Raw genomic sequence first — 15,469 nt, 5'->3', positions numbered from 1 at the left:
CTTAAAACGAATAAGTTGTAGAATATTAATGGGCAAATATCACTACCTTTTTATAAATGGAGTAACCGACCTTTTTAGCCTCAATCTTTGACACATTAAAGAAAATGTGGAAAAAGTTAAAGTTTTGGGTACTCTTAAAAATAGTAGGGCAAAAGAGGTTCAGTTTTCAACTTCTTATTGACTTTACGTTTTTGATAAGTGAAAGTAGTTAACTTATTCAAAAATAAAGACATTAACTTACGTATAAGTGGTTGATTGTATTGAAGGGGAGATATTTGGTCAAAGACAAAATCAATATCTGGCTTATATAGTAGATTTATTAAAGCTTGTTTGTTGCATGTAGTAGGTAAAAAGAATGTATTATTTGGAGTAATGAAACTAAGGTTACTGTGATGATCATTACACTTATTGGTTAGGGTCTTTTGGTGAAAAAATGAGTTTAGTTAATTTGGTTATTTCATTTCTTATTGTATTAAGCTTTAGAGGAGAATGTTAATAAGTGTTTAAAAGCATAATTTAATGAGGAAAATGAAAATAAAAAAGTTTTAAAAATTGATGTTTAAACATAAAGATAATTGTGAAGACTTAATTTTTCAATATTAGATTCATTGCTATGTTCATTATGAAACATGTTGAATTGTTGACACTTGACACAAATGAGTAAGACAACGAGAAAATACTAAACATGAAATGATTCAAATTAAGTTGATTTGCTTGCTTTCAAAATAAATCATAAAAGGATGGATTAAAGGAACAAGTGAGAATAAAGATAGGCCGAGAGGACCAACATAACTCAAATCTATTTTAATATAGACTAATTTTGACCCTATCTCAAACAACTAAAAATATGGATATATAATGTAAAAAATCTGAATATATTAAGTAAAGTATGTAATTAGTATATTTAATTGAGTTATTTAAAGTTAAAAATAAAACTTAATCAATATCTTTTTTTAGTTTTTACAATAATTCCAATGAAATAAGTACTAAAAATATAAAAAAAGCCTAGAGAGCAATACAAAAGGTAGAATGAGAAATAATAGGATGATTTGCATTGAATAATTATGAGACCATCATTTCTGGTCCCACTCCCACTAATAATTAGCTTATCTGAGTGTAGCAGTCCACATGTGAATTGTGATTCAACTCCTCCACACGTCAAATCTCTCACCCCACCCAGGTCCCACTTCATCACCCTTTTCATCTCACCGATTAATCTCACCCGTCCATTCTCTAGCCCAACCCAATCCCTAAGAGCCCAACCATGATAATGAATAACATTTTCATTATTATTCGAGTATCATATTATTTTATAATTTAATACAACTTCAATGGAAATAAGAGAACATCTACTTTTCCCTCACAATTATAAACATTATTCTTATTCTTATTTGAGTCTCATAAACCTACATCATCCTTAATCAAACATCTATAATTTTTGTTTTCTCTCATTGTTCTAAAAACAGAATTGGCATAATAAGAATGTCACATTGGACAACAAAATTTGATTCTACTAAAAACAATGATTGTGGTTGCTCTAATATACGTAGATGTAAGAAACATCACCGTTCACGCTACACGACCGCACGATCCTCGCTACACCATCACTCACGCTATCAAAACCCGTTCAAAAATTACCCTTTATCAGATTCTTCATTATTCTTTCTCACTCTTCAAGCGCACAATCCTCGTGACTCGTGAACCCATTAGTCTCGGGTTTAAATTCCCTGCGACGCACTCAAATACTCACTAAGAAACATTATTGATTTATTGTTACGTAGCACCGTTGCTGGAAATGACTTCCGATGGAGCAACGTCGGCGGCGAGCCGGAGGAAACCGTCGTGGAGGGAGAGAGAGAACAACCGGAGGAGAGAGAGGAGGAGAAGAGCGATAGCTGCGAAGATATATGCTGGTCTTCGAGCTCAAGGGAACTATCGTTTGCCGAAGCATTGTGATAACAATGAAGTGTTGAAAGCTCTATGTGAAGAAGCTGGTTGGAGAGTAGAAGAAGACGGAACCACTTATCGCAAGGTAAATCGAATTTTATTCGATTTGGTTTCAGATCTTAGATTTTTTTATATAGATTTTGTTTCTCTGATCTGAATTCATTGTTCGACCAAAATTGTTCGTTTCAAGTGAGAAATCAAGCTTGGTTCTAGTTCCGGTGCAATTTTTATTTGCATTGTGATTTCACTTGTTTAATGTAGTATCATGTAGAACGAATCTGTGTATATTATTTTCAGGCATTTTGATCTCATATTTCTTTCTTGTTATGTTTATTATTGTGTGTAACTATCCATTTATGCTACATTTTCTAAGTTAATTATCTTATTCTAATCAATTTTTGTGAGTTTAGATTTGGAAAAAATGCATGTAATTAAGTATCCATTTTTTTGTTTAATTTATTATGCAATTAATTAACTATCCATTTTTAGAGCCGGTTTGTTGAGGGTTTTTGTTTTGAGAACAAATGTCACTTTCGACTTTATAAGCTTGTATTGTTAAGCTTCTCTGTAAAAAGGGTGTATTTAGAAAAAAGTTTCTACCATTAGCTCCTCATAAACAAGTTTCTACCAATATTGTTTTTAGGCAATCACTAATTTGAGAATTGTAATCAAATGGATCCGTATGCTACATTGGAATTAGGATGAAAATGAAACTTTCTAAGTTAATTACCTGATTCTGATTCCTTTTCTCTGAAATTAGATTTTAGAAAAATGCAGTTTACCGAAAAAAAGATATGAAACACTGCATGTTATAAGCGTGTTTGTTTGAATTAGCTTCTTTTGTGTTTATATCTAAGATTGGTTATTAGAAACTTATAGCGTGAGCTTTAGAAAAAGAAACCTGAAAAATGAGGGATTTGAAACCTGCCTTAAGTAGTAATAATTTTTATGCTGGTTTACTGAAATAAGAATCAAACTTTGATGCTCAAATTGTAAAAGAAAGGCATATGTTATGGTATCCCATTTGCTCGTTACTAACATGTGTTTTTGGTTATGATTGTTATAAATAGGATTGCAAGCCACCTCTAGCCAATGCTGCAGGCACCTCCACAAGAAACACTCCTTTCACATCACAAAATCCAAGTCCCATGTCTTCATATTTTCCTAGTCCAATTCCTTCTTACCAAGTCAGTCCTTCCTCTTCCTCTTTCCCAAGCCCTTTCCGTTTCGATGGGGACAACACACCAAGCTTCTTTCCATGCATGCACAATGACATTTCAGCCTCTCTCACTCCTCTGAGAATATCAAACAGCGCCCCTGTAACACCACCTATCTCATCGCCAACATCAAGAAATCCTAAACCAATTCCAACATGGGAGTCTATTGCCAAACAATCAATGGCCTCCTTCAACTACCCTTACTTTGCAGCTTCCGCACCTGCTAGCCCTACACACCGTCACCTTTACACCCCAGCCACAATACCGGAATGTGACGAGTCTGACACTTCCACTACTGCATCTGGCCAGTGGCTGAAGTTCCATGCATTTGCACCTTCTGCATCTGCAATGCCAACATCTCCAACCTTTAATCTTATTAAAGCTGTTACTCAGCACAGTGTACCAGATAACTCAATCCAAGATATGAGAAGTTCTGAAAGAGAGTTTGGGGTACAGGTAAAGCCTTGGGTTGGGGAAAAAATCCATGAAGTAGGATTGGATGATTTGGAACTCACACTTGGAAGCAGGAAGACACAAAGTTAGGTTACTACCAAAATTGTATCATGTGGATTATATGTGAGAATGAGAGCACAAGTTGCCGATTGGTTTTTCATTCAACTAAGTCAGTGCAAGCAGCATGTGTGGAATCAGACTTATTATTTTTAACTGGATGTATCAGATGTCATTATATCAAGGACAGTTTATGTACAAAATCATCTGTTTCCATGCCTTGGTAAAACACAAGAATGATAATGTCACCAGGATCCTTCATTTAGTGGTTGAGATGCCAATCATTCAGAAAACCTCATCAGGCATCAGCATTAGTATTAGATTATGTGGGTGATATAGATAAGAAATTTTAGGATTTGTCAAGGTTATTATATTGTCTTTTGTCAAAAACCTCATAAGATTAGATTATTTGTTAATGCCATTCCTTTGAATTATATTAGTATTCTTTATTATATCCTTGTTCTGTCTCTCAAATAGTTTGTGATCTTAATTTATACCAACATGTTATGTGTCCTTCTACCATATTTGAGCCCTTACAGATGATCCTATGTGGTATGATCAGTTATTTTGAATATAGAATTTTATCATGAGCCTCAAACTGATGAGGCGCTATGGTGCATTGTGATGTGGTTTTTTGTTTGGCAAACTATGTGATGAATTGTGCTGGTGTGGGAGAAATAAATGCGAGGTTCAACAAAACATTTCCCTAGTTGAATTGTGATGAATTCTGTGTTGTTTGTCGGCTATGGACAGTTTGCCTTTTTATAGTGTCGGTTCAACAAAACATTTCTCTAATTTCTCCATAACCAATGCATTTTTTAAACATAGTTCAATCTTCAATCAAGCGCTTCCACTTATGTGCTTGAACTTGCTACTATCTTCGTATAACATAACTCCGATTACTAAATGCTGGCAATTTAGAAGTAGGAATTCTGTTCAGGCAATAATATAGATGGCTAAGGAAAATATGAAGAGTCAAAAATAAAATTTGGGCAAATATTTATATTTAAGATGCAAAACACTAAAAGCTTGGCTTTTCTTTAATATGAATCTTCTAAAGTCAGGAGTATATTTTCAGAGACCATTGATGAGAAAATTAAGTATAATTACAACAGTGAAAACAATAACCCTTAGCCAGCATAATGGTGATGCATGTTACATTCTTAGTTGCAACTGTATAGCAAAATGAGGGATATGCTCATATCAAAGATAAAAGGTCACACCACAGTAACTAAAAAAGAATAAAGGGAAAGAACCTTAACAGTGAAAAACAACAAATGAAAATAAATTTCAAATTATGTGACCAAACTAAACTAGAAGAATACTTGCAAAAGATTACCATAGACAAGAGTTATACAAATGATGCATTTCCTAACTTTTGAAACAACTAGCTTTCCTTCAAGGAACGATTAATGGACTTCCTCAATTCCGATGAGGGCCATGATGATGATAAGCAGCCTCTTAGAGGTGATTGTAGAAACAGTGAAGATGCGGAGAGATGCTTTTGACGCATCGAGATTGAAGACAAGCAATTGAAGCTACTTCTAAGCCTTCTCTTCACACTGTCATGAGGCTGATAATTAGGATCATGCCTCACAGCAGAAACTTTTAGTGCTTTGGGAAGAACACAGTTGCAAATTGAACCTACCACAAAGTAAACAACAAAGTATATATTGGTTATACTAGTGTTTGTGAAATGTACAAAGAAAAGGAAGGGAAAGAAACAAGGTCAAAGGAAAGAGAAGGTAAAACTTCAAAACTAAACATCTGTCCTTAAAAACTCTGAAAATGCAGTGAGTTGGGGGATTTTGGAGGGTTAGTTATAACACTAACTCCTTTTATTTAGAACAATATACCAAACAAGGGAGAGATTGCAACAAGATTTTACATTCCCTCTCGCCTTTGTCCCCATACCTATCTTGTCCAAACACAATACAAAAGTCAACTACTACCTGAATGAAGTAGTGAAGAATATACCTAGCTTGGCCAGTCGATTTACCCATGTTGGAATTGATTTCCCTGTCAGCTTGTAGCAGATGTCCTTGCAGAAGTGGTTGCAGTTCTTAACAATTAAGTGGTATGTGTCGCCATTGTAGCTTTCTGCCTGGCATTCCATAAACTCCCTAACCTGGACAGCATCCAAAGATGTGGATCCTATGAGTATTGACTTCCTGAACTTGAAGCCAGGGCATTGCCGAGGTTCAACCTCAAAAACACCGCTTGTTGGGTAGTCATGAGCTCCGAATGCATATTCTACACCATGAACTGCCAAATACAGGGATGGTTAATCACATAATATTTGTCCATTTAAAAATCAATAGTTACATTTACTGACGAGCCAAGTGCTACACAAGCAGCTAGAGAATTAGGGAAACCACCCTCAAATAAAAATAGATCTTTTAATTTAGATAAAGTATCTCACTCCATATAAGGAAATAATAATAATAATCTGCATATTTTTAGATGAGTTCAAATTAGATGCACAGAAATATTACAAGTTCTCAGGCCGACAGAAGTTGGTGATTTCAGAAATAATTTGCACATTCTTAAAATATAAAATTGCAAATAACATTATAAAGAAAAATACCATGTGTCTACAATTTTCTTTTACCATATTCTCACTAACTATAAGCATTAGACCAGTTTAGTATTCAATTAAATTGGCATGAATCTCACCCCATTAAAATATCTTTCATTCGCAAAATAATTTAGACATGGTACGATAAGGTAGCAAAACTTGGTAAATTGAAATGAATATTTAGCTTTTCTCCAGCGTAGGACTATCTAGTACTAATATATTTGAGAAAAAATCAGATTAAAGCTACAAGCTTAGATTAAGAGACAGACAGAGAAAGGCCAAAATTAAAGAGATGGAAGCCTAAAGTCATACCTTCTACACCAGAGTGATAGATACCAAGACCAGCCCAATGAACATAACCATTCATGGGAGTCAAGTCATACACATTAAGATAAACTGGTGTTTTGGCAGGGCCATAGCTAGCTGAATTAACTTTGCGAAACAGAGAAAAACGAGTGGCTGATTTTCCTTTTAAATGAAGAGATACAATAGACTTCCATCCTTTCTTAGACTTCAATTTCATCTTTTCCTAAAGGAAACACCAACATAATACCTGCATCCAGCAAACACTTAAGCACAAGTATCACTGTTTATGTTTACAACTTCAATTAATAAGAATATAAAACTATGTGCTAAGATTTTGTCACCCCTTCTCTTTTATTTCTAATTACAATAAACTTATCTGCTCATTTTCAAATTTATAATAATGTAGTTTTATGGGATAATTTAGCAGCAGCAACTTGCATCTCATGAGATAATCGATGAAGCACGAAGATTTGAGCAATTGATGTAGAATCCATTGGCTTTGAAGCATGTTAAGGAAATGCTACATTCAGCTTAGCTTCACCTTTTAGCTCTTGATAATAGGTGAATATAATCTCTCTCTAGTCTCTACCATAGTTACTAGGAATTTGATATGAGCACAGATACGCAGTTGATTTTGGTTGAACAGTTCAACACTTTTTACATTATTATTGAACCGAACATGGTACATAGAAAGGCAAATTCAATATTCAATAAGTAGAATGCAAGGTTAACATGTGAACCTAGTAACTAACTTTACTACTGTAAGCTTCTTAACAAGGAAAATGTGAATGTCCAATTAAAATCCCCCCTATTTGATTGTAAGGTTATAATAAATAGAAAACTCAAGGGCTTTTCTAAAAATATCCTTCAACCAAATAAGGCTATGTGCTTGTTTTTTGTCAAATAAACCATTGACTTACTTATAAGTTATAATCTCCTCACATATCTTCCCAAACACACACATGAACTTAAAATGACAAGGACACATGCAGTCCAGAAAACTTCCCTAACACTTTCCCATGTTCTAGAAGATTTTGTAACAATTTTTATAGATGGAACAAGCCCTAACAGCTCCTTAATTTTCACCACATCAAACATATTGGCCATAAACATAGTCACAGCTATATTCTAGTGTCAGTTTTCAGATCTAACACAACGGAAGTATACCACAATTGCATCACTAAAAAATAAACTTGTTTTTGGTTGCTGAAAAATGAAAAAGAAAAATGTCAAAGAGATATTAATAGTAATGAAAGAACAGTGTCCAACGGTTAGAAACATGTTTTTTCCTAAATCTTATTGTTATTCTATAAATTGATAACCATTTGAAAAACATAACAACACAAACATAATGATGAGTAAGTAGCGAAACTTACAGCTACAGATTGAAAGAGTGAAGCCATAAAAGAGATTGAGAAGGTTCCTCAAAACAACTCACTCACTCCTCAAAGAGAGAGAAGGAGAAGAAGAAAATGTGAAGAAAGAAGGAATGAGTGTGTTTGAGATGTGGACAAGAGTGAAATGAATGAAGCAAGATCAATATAAAATATGTTTAGTTTAGTATTAATGCATTCTCTCCATTTTGAACAAACATATTCATTCATATGACCAAACGCTAAGAAATTTATTGAAAATGTATAAAATAACGGATCCAATTTCAAATGTTTTATATGTTTAGAGAAACGATTACATAACTTCGTATAGAGTGAGTAAGCCTCTATTTTACGTATAAAACTATACGAGATTAAATATTTATAGAATGATAATTTTGGATAATACTTTAAATTGAATTTGTTTTTAAAGTGAACAATTAAGGATGATTATTTGATAAAGAATATAAGGATCAACTAAAAAATTATAATATTATACACTTTTACTGACTTTATCATAAAAAAAAAACTTCAGAGAAACATTTTGGAATATTTTTACAGGATAGTTTGCATTATTTGCATAAGAATGTAGATAAATAGTTGTCTAAATAGCATGAAGGTGCATAAATTTTAAGAGGAAAAAAAGTATGCACTGACAATGTATGATTTTTATACATTGTCATGATATTATCCATCATTTATATTTTATCATCATTGATTCGTAAAAAAATTAATACAAATAATGATGAATATGTATAAATTTTTACACTATCATTGTATAATATTAAATTCGATAGCTATTATTCCAGTCTTAAAAAATTAAATCAATATGCATAAAACATCCATAAAAAATGCACCACAATCATCCTCTATATTATTAATCGAGAAAAAATGTACTCTTTTACGAATTTTTCATAAGTAAATCTTTGTTTTAGAAAAAATCATGTGTTTCCATTCTCCCTCAAAAGTCAAAACATTCATTGTTAATCATTTATTTTATGCAAGTTAGAAATCATTTTTTTGCCTCTGATGCTTCCTACTGATAGGAACCATAGGATTGATGGGGTTTATCTTATATAAAAAGTATATATGTTTTCAAATAATGTCATTTTTTCGAGCTAATGACATTGTATCTCACGATTTTATAAACAATTAATAATGCATCAATGCATATGTGAGCTTATTTTAAAGAAGAACATTCATATATACCCTCCATATATATATATATATATATATATATATATATATATATATGTATACGTACAACATAATAGTACTCATCTAATATTAATTGTTTATGTAATCCTCGTATACGATGCCATTAATTATAAGTTACCATTTTTTGAAAACCACTAACTTTTCATATAAAATAAAATGTCATCTAATGTAATCATTTAAACTATAAAAATTAAATAATAAAACATGTTTTAAAATACATTTTGTACATGTCATATCCACTTTTATTAAAAATAATAACGAATATTAAAAAATTTATTGAAATAACTCGTGCGCAAAAAACTAGTAAATTCTAAATGCTTTTCTCTTCCCTCAACATTACCACTTGCCTTCTCCTTCCTTACTTGTATCCTATGACATTATTTACTCCATTTCACGGGTGTCTTATGCATATGCCTTCCTTTGTATATTTTCCATACCTGAGGCTAATATTTCTTTTCATTGCACTCCTCAATTTCTGTTGCATTCTTGTGATCACGGGGGTAAAAAAACATTAACACATCCCATCAATGCAAATGTGACCCATAATGTCTTATAATAAAAGGTTATTGAGATCGGATTGGAATGACTGTCACTTGCTAGAAGGGGCAGTCTAATACCACAAAAAAACGGAAAGCTCTTCCAACAGTTTCTGGTCATGCCAAAACCTGCTCTATATAATATTAATAATAAATGTGACTATAATGTCATATAATATTATAATTAATATGTATTCATCTAAAATGCTTATCAATAATAAAATTTTGGGGCAGCATTAATGCCAACTAACTGAATACTAAAATTCTTTCAACAGATTTACAGGATGGTTTAATAATCTAATCACAATTGACTTTTCATTTGGATTTGTATATCAAGGTGTGCATATATTCAATAACCAAACTCATGATACAATATTAATGCAAATGGACCACTTGGTAGGACAAAAGGGTATCACATTATTTCTTAGGCACTGCATTATAAAAATATGCATCAACATTGTTATTGCATTATCCATTATATTTAATTATTAGTGACTTTTCAAAAAAAAAAAGTAATTCGAGTGAATGTTGGATAATGTATTAATTATATATAAATATTTACACTGACAATAAATACATATTACACTCGTGAATTACTTTTTTAAAATAAAAACCCAATAAAGAAACAAAATAAGGGGTCCCAATTCCAAGCATGGGCTAGGAAGCTTCGGGTGCCAGAAATGCCATGGAGACTGTGAAAGCACGTGGAAGTGATTGTGGACATGACATTGTTCAAGGTGAACATTTTACAAATATTAGTAAAGTAGGGTCTAATGGTGCTGCCGTGCTGCAACCAACGACAACTGTTCTATGATATGGTAGAAAATGTTTCTAACATAATACTAATAAATCAAATATTATAGAATCATGTTAGAGTTAAGAGTGAAAGTTATGCATAAAAGGGTGATGAAATATAATAAGGCAGTGAAAAAATATGAATAATGTACTAGCATTACTCTTTGGATTTCATAGTTGGAAACATTGCATGGAGCCAATATCACTATGCAGACAGAAGGAGCAACCATGTTGGCATGATCGTCCTTCAAATTTATTTCATTATTTGTTTGGTCCCTAACACAAAATATTCATTCTGGAATATGTAATTGCACTTGGGTTGAATTTTCAAGAGACATGGTTAGAAGTTCTTACTACAACTTTGACACAAATCAAGGTAGTTGTTGACTTGTTTTGAATGAAAGAAGAATAGAAAATGCTAATTTGTCGCTGTCTAGCATTTTACATTGCATTATTGCTTTGGTACATGCATTAAGTTATTTTTATCCATATATTACTTTCTTATACTTTGGTAACAGATATACTAGCTTTCATGTTAGTTTACTTGTTTTCTTACATTCCTATTGTAGTATAGATGCTACTTTCATTTTGCATAAAAAATTCATTAATGAAGTGTACATGCTTCCTAGATTTTACTCATTTTCATCATTGCTTGAAGCCTTAAGCAGTGAAGTTTCTTTCTTGTTTCCAAAATTCAGATGCCAATTGCCACTCTGGAAGTTCCTTAGAAGTCATAAAAATCATTAGCTGAACCTGAGATCCTTACATACTAATGACTAACCGTTTGGAGGTATCTTCTTATTGAATCACAATCATCTCCAGTATTGGAGAGAAGAGTTCTATTTTTCGTTTTTATTTCTACAGGTAAAAGTGACATCTCCATTGTAAATAAAGATATAAATGTCATTGCAATCTGTATTTTCATTAGTTTTTTAGAGTACTTTCCTCTGAGAGGATGCAGACTCGTTATTGAACCAGGATCACTTGCCCCCTCTCACAACCATATGTAGATTTTGTTACAAGGTAATATAGTTTTATGGAGCATGTATGAAGCCTTTTCCTTCTACATTTATAACCTACCAAATTAAGGGGTGACAAATTAAATGTTGTGTGTAGGGAATTGTTTAGGTAAATGCCCTATGGGCATTACCTAATTTACCTTACCTGGCTGTAGAGACAACATGAGTAGGCATCATGGTTAATAAAACATTAAAAGCCTCGACCTGGGATCTCACACAAAAGGAGTGATGACCGATTCAACCATTAAGGTGACCAAAATGATAGCCTCTACCAAAACTAGCTCAATTCTTGATTAGAATTTATGGAATAAAAACCAGCTTAGTGTTTCATGATTGATGTATTAGAATGTAGTAGTTCATATCCAGTTAAATGGTTAAACTACCATGCCAACGTGCTACATGCTAATAATGCATAATATTTGAAAGAGTCCCATGAGTGCCTGAATTTCCATGTAAGTTTTACTGTCCATTCCATCTTCTAAATAAATGGGACAGAAGTTTGCCTAATAAATAATAATTTATATCTATCACCAAGTGTTTAATGATATGTATCAAGAAATGACAGTACAAAGAAGTCTCAACACACAGAAAGTTAAGAGGAGAAATAAGCAGAGACAAAGTTGAGAGGCAGAGAAAACTGCAGAAGAATCTTGCCTAGTATTGGCTTTGCCCAAATCTAACCATGCTATATGCTTGACTAAGTTACTGACTCTTAACATGGTGATTCACACTGCAAGTAAGAAAAAACTGGCTTATGTGTATGATGAAAAAAATGACTCAATGTGAAGTAGAAGAAAATTCCAAAGGATAAATGAACAGTAGTCGTACTAATTGCTGATGTAGTCAACACTGTTCTCTAGAAAATTTTCTTGGTTATCCAATTGATTTTTCACAAAATCCCCAAGGAAACCAGTATGAGCAAAAAAGTTCCTAAAACTTTCTCCTAGATAACAGGCTATATTACTTTCACACAAGTTTATGGGCACTATTTGTACACTTATTAGAGACATTAACATACCAAATTCTTTTGTTACTAACTTACTTAAACGTTAATCCTTAAGATTTTCTGCACAACAACAAAGCTCAATTCTCCTATGTATCTGTCAGGTGATTCATCACTCATGTTGGGCATGAAAAAAGAAAAAAGAAACCAGCCATGTGATCTGAGCAAAACAATGACGAAGAGATGCAAATGCACTACATGTGACAAAGGTCCGGGAAACTTGAGACCATGTGGTAAGAGAAAAGAGCCAAATCTGACCTATAAACTGATGAAAAAACTGAAGCACACACTCAAAAACAACAATTATTACTTTCATTTCCCATTATCGTTTGGTTGTACATTTTCAAGATAAATGCTGAAACTATCAAGTAGGCACTCAGAGTTTAAACATTTATAAAGATCCCCACAACTACCTATGGTTAGGTATCCCCACAAGTGTATTATAAACAGTTAATTACTCTCGTTTATACTCAGAAAATAAATAAATAAACTAGCCCAGGAAACACCCAAGTTCATTGCAAGACATTGAATTTCAACTTCATACACAGAGAAAGGCATGTACAGAATTAAGAGTTTAGGGTACAGGAAACCTGTATGATCAACAAACAAAACAAAATATGAAACTGAAAACAAAGTGCGAGGAGATAAAACTGATCCTGGGGAATGAACTAAATCAATTGTCTCTGTATGACATCAATTAGAGCATCTAAATTCTTCCCGTGTTAGAACCATAGTCGTTTAATGTTCCTATCATTCAGAACCATCTGGGAAACGATCCAGCGCATCTTGTTTCCCATTGACGTAGAAATCAACTACTGCCTTCATCCTTGCAAATTTATCAGGATGATAGTTAAGATGTACAATCACTGGCTTCAGTTTCTTAAGTTTATCATCTTTTCTAACAGTCTTGAAGAGAACCTTACTGTTCATAAAAAGGTACATATCCATTGTTCTTTTGGCAGCATGAAGTCCATCATAACCAGGATGGGAAGGGAAGAAGAGCTCTTCATTAAAAACTGCCTGGTCCCATGACTTTGGGTCTGAAGAAAGCCGGCTAGCGACACGATCCAAGAGCTCAATAGAAGGAAGAGTAGGCCTTATGTAAAAGAAACCAGAGTTATAAACCCATATTCTCATCGTATGGGCATATCGAGCCCAACCCATTTTAGGTTCATCGAAGACATCATTAAACCCATAAGCTGTATAATTATTGTGACCATCAGACATTGACTCCACATCTGAATCTCTATAAAGATGGTCAAAGGGGTTCTGCAAGTATACAATATCAACATCTGAGAGAAGAACGCTATAACCCAGTTGCAGAAATTCTCTCAGAACGCGAAATTTCAATCCTGAGACAGCATGGTTACCACCTGTCTTAGCAATTGTATCAACGCCTTCATCTGGATCTCTTCTATAGACTGGAACATCATTTGATTTGCAGAATTCTTCAATCGTGTTATCTAAGGCAACCACTAGATGATTAGGTATGCCAACCCTCTTGATGTTGGTGAACCAGACCTCCAGCATCTCCTTCACATTAGAGTTCGCGAGTACAACTATAACTTCTTTATAAATAGCAACTTCCTCCAAGATTTTCGCCAATCTGGGATTGATAGATTCATCAGGAATGACAGTAGGATTCGCTCTGAGACCCTTGACAGTGCCAAATGGCCCAACCTTGTGCTTATCACCCAGCGCAACAACCTGTTCCTGTGCATGACCTTTTCCTTGCTCAGCCTGCCGCAGTTTCTCCATTAGACTTCTAACTTCCTTCTTGAGCTCATAATTCTTCTCCTTGGCTGTCTGAACATCTGATTTCAGCGCATTAACTTGTTCCAGTGATTCACACTCAGATGAAACCATCTAACAATGAATTGTAGAAAGTAAGAAATAGACCAAAAAAATAACCGTCCAAATCCAACTAGACAGTAGTACAGCATGTCAGTCTGAGTAATACTACCCAGTACCTACAGACATTTACAAATTACAAAACATATCCTCATCTGTGGACATATTCTACCATCTTATTATTACCGTCCCACCAAACTCTCTGAACACCTATACTCAAATTATACCACTTCATACTGATGCGAGAGAGAGGCATTATGCAACACGGCATTCCAGTTTAAGACCTCACTCAATAGGTCTGTCCTAGTCATCATGGTTTTAAATTGCAATTGTGACTACAATACTACGGTTTTAGTAATGTCTGCAATCGCAATAAATGTACCACATTTTAAAGCCATATTAGCACAAAATCAGCAGCACGCAAACACAAGTAGAGCCAGTACATGTCAATTTCACTATACACCGAAAAACTACAGAGTATATATAAAACAAATTAGAGGCCATCCGTATAAGCTTAAAAAAAGTGATTCTACATAAATTATAGCTTCTCAGCTTCTACTTTTTTATTTTATGTAAAAGGTCAATGAAACAAACATGCAAGTGTCAGAACTCTTAAGTCTAATGGCAAACCCAATCCACATAACAAAACAGTAAAAGAATCAGTTAGGTTACGAATACGATAGAAAGAGAGAAAATAGGTAGGAGGAAGATGAAAACCTGATTGGAAATACGATCACGAAGATTGTGAATGGTTTGAGAATCGGAGGAGGAGAATAAGCCGTGTGGTAACAAGAAGGCGAAGACGCAGCCGAGAAGAACGCCGATGGCGACGGCGCCGACGATCCGAGATCCGAAAAGAGATTGGCCTTTTTCTCTGTTAAGCAACGCGTCTCTACGACCCGCCATGATCCTCTTTTGTTCTTCTGTAAAAGGAGATTTGAATTTTCAGCACTATTCAGAACGCAGAAGAAGGAACCATAGAAGAGAGTAGTGGAATCTATGGGTGAAGTCTTGGTCAACTCTCTCCTTCACAGTTTAGTGGGAAACTTACACTTCATTATACAAATATTTTTTAAACACTAAATTGGTATATTAAATGTTCAATTATGGAAGCCACAA

General features: G+C 33.8%; 3 protein-coding genes across 5 annotated transcripts; 1 reads left to right on the top strand and 2 right to left on the bottom strand.

The window, feature by feature from the left end:
• Nucleotides 1,664-4,148, top strand: LOC109358881 (protein BRASSINAZOLE-RESISTANT 1-like). The gene is made up of 2 exons (XM_019603362.1): nucleotides 1,664-2,032; nucleotides 3,018-4,148. Exons 1-2 carry the CDS (start codon nucleotides 1,796-1,798, stop codon nucleotides 3,705-3,707), a joined length of 927 nt encoding a protein of 308 aa, XP_019458907.1. The 5' UTR covers nucleotides 1,664-1,795; the 3' UTR covers nucleotides 3,708-4,148.
• Nucleotides 4,833-8,127, bottom strand: LOC109357802 (deSI-like protein At4g17486). 3 transcript variants are annotated; one of them, XM_019601854.1, is made up of 5 exons: nucleotides 7,935-8,127; nucleotides 6,565-6,805; nucleotides 5,652-5,939; nucleotides 5,014-5,318; nucleotides 4,833-4,847 (listed from the first exon to the last, which is right to left on the bottom strand). In XM_019601854.1, the coding sequence occupies exons 2-4, from the start codon at nucleotides 6,773-6,775 to the stop codon at nucleotides 5,062-5,064; spliced, it is 756 nt and encodes a 251-aa protein (XP_019457399.1). In that variant the 5' UTR covers nucleotides 6,776-6,805; nucleotides 7,935-8,127; the 3' UTR covers nucleotides 4,833-4,847; nucleotides 5,014-5,061. The 3 variants fall into 3 exon arrangements, with proteins under 3 accessions (XP_019457399.1, XP_019457400.1, XP_019457398.1); XM_019601853.1 differs by lacking the exon at nucleotides 4,833-4,847 and having other exon boundaries at nucleotides 4,890-5,318; XM_019601855.1 differs by lacking the exons at nucleotides 4,833-4,847; nucleotides 7,935-8,127 and having other exon boundaries at nucleotides 4,889-5,318; nucleotides 6,565-6,775.
• On the bottom strand, nucleotides 12,986-15,357 carry LOC109358378 (arabinosyltransferase RRA3). The gene is made up of 2 exons (XM_019602567.1): nucleotides 15,068-15,357; nucleotides 12,986-14,365 (listed from the first exon to the last, which is right to left on the bottom strand). The coding sequence occupies exons 1-2, from the start codon at nucleotides 15,254-15,256 to the stop codon at nucleotides 13,250-13,252; spliced, it is 1,305 nt and encodes a 434-aa protein (XP_019458112.1). The 5' UTR covers nucleotides 15,257-15,357; the 3' UTR covers nucleotides 12,986-13,249.

This window comes from Lupinus angustifolius, chromosome LG10 (assembly GCF_001865875.1).
Source record: "Lupinus angustifolius cultivar Tanjil chromosome LG10, LupAngTanjil_v1.0, whole genome shotgun sequence".
Classification (NCBI taxonomy): domain Eukaryota; kingdom Viridiplantae; phylum Streptophyta; class Magnoliopsida; order Fabales; family Fabaceae; genus Lupinus; species Lupinus angustifolius.
The sequence above is the reverse complement of the archived record's forward strand: the minus strand, read 5'-3'. Positions and strand labels throughout refer to the sequence as shown.

Excerpts from the sequence above, each read along its gene's own strand:
- LOC109358881 (XM_019603362.1), top strand. The coding sequence starts at position 1,796 with ATGACTTCCGATGGAGCAACGTCGGCGGCGAGCCGGAGGAAACCGTCG. Across the intron at positions 2,033-3,017 it reads ACGGAACCACTTATCGCAAG|GATTGCAAGCCACCTCTAGC; the intron begins GTAAATCGAATT and ends TGTTATAAATAG.
- LOC109357802 (XM_019601854.1), bottom strand. The coding sequence starts at position 6,775 with ATGAAATTGAAGTCTAAGAAAGGATGGAAGTCTATTGTATCTCTTCAT. Across the intron at positions 5,940-6,564 it reads CTATCACTCTGGTGTAGAAG|TTCATGGTGTAGAATATGCA; the intron begins GTATGACTTTAG and ends TGTATTTGGCAG. Across the intron at positions 5,319-5,651 it reads AAATCGACTGGCCAAGCTAG|GTTCAATTTGCAACTGTGTT; the intron begins GTATATTCTTCA and ends ACTTTGTGGTAG.
- LOC109358378 (XM_019602567.1), bottom strand. The coding sequence starts at position 15,256 with ATGGCGGGTCGTAGAGACGCGTTGCTTAACAGAGAAAAAGGCCAATCT. Across the intron at positions 14,366-15,067 it reads GTGATCGTATTTCCAATCAG|ATGGTTTCATCTGAGTGTGA; the intron begins GTTTTCATCTTC and ends ATTCATTGTTAG.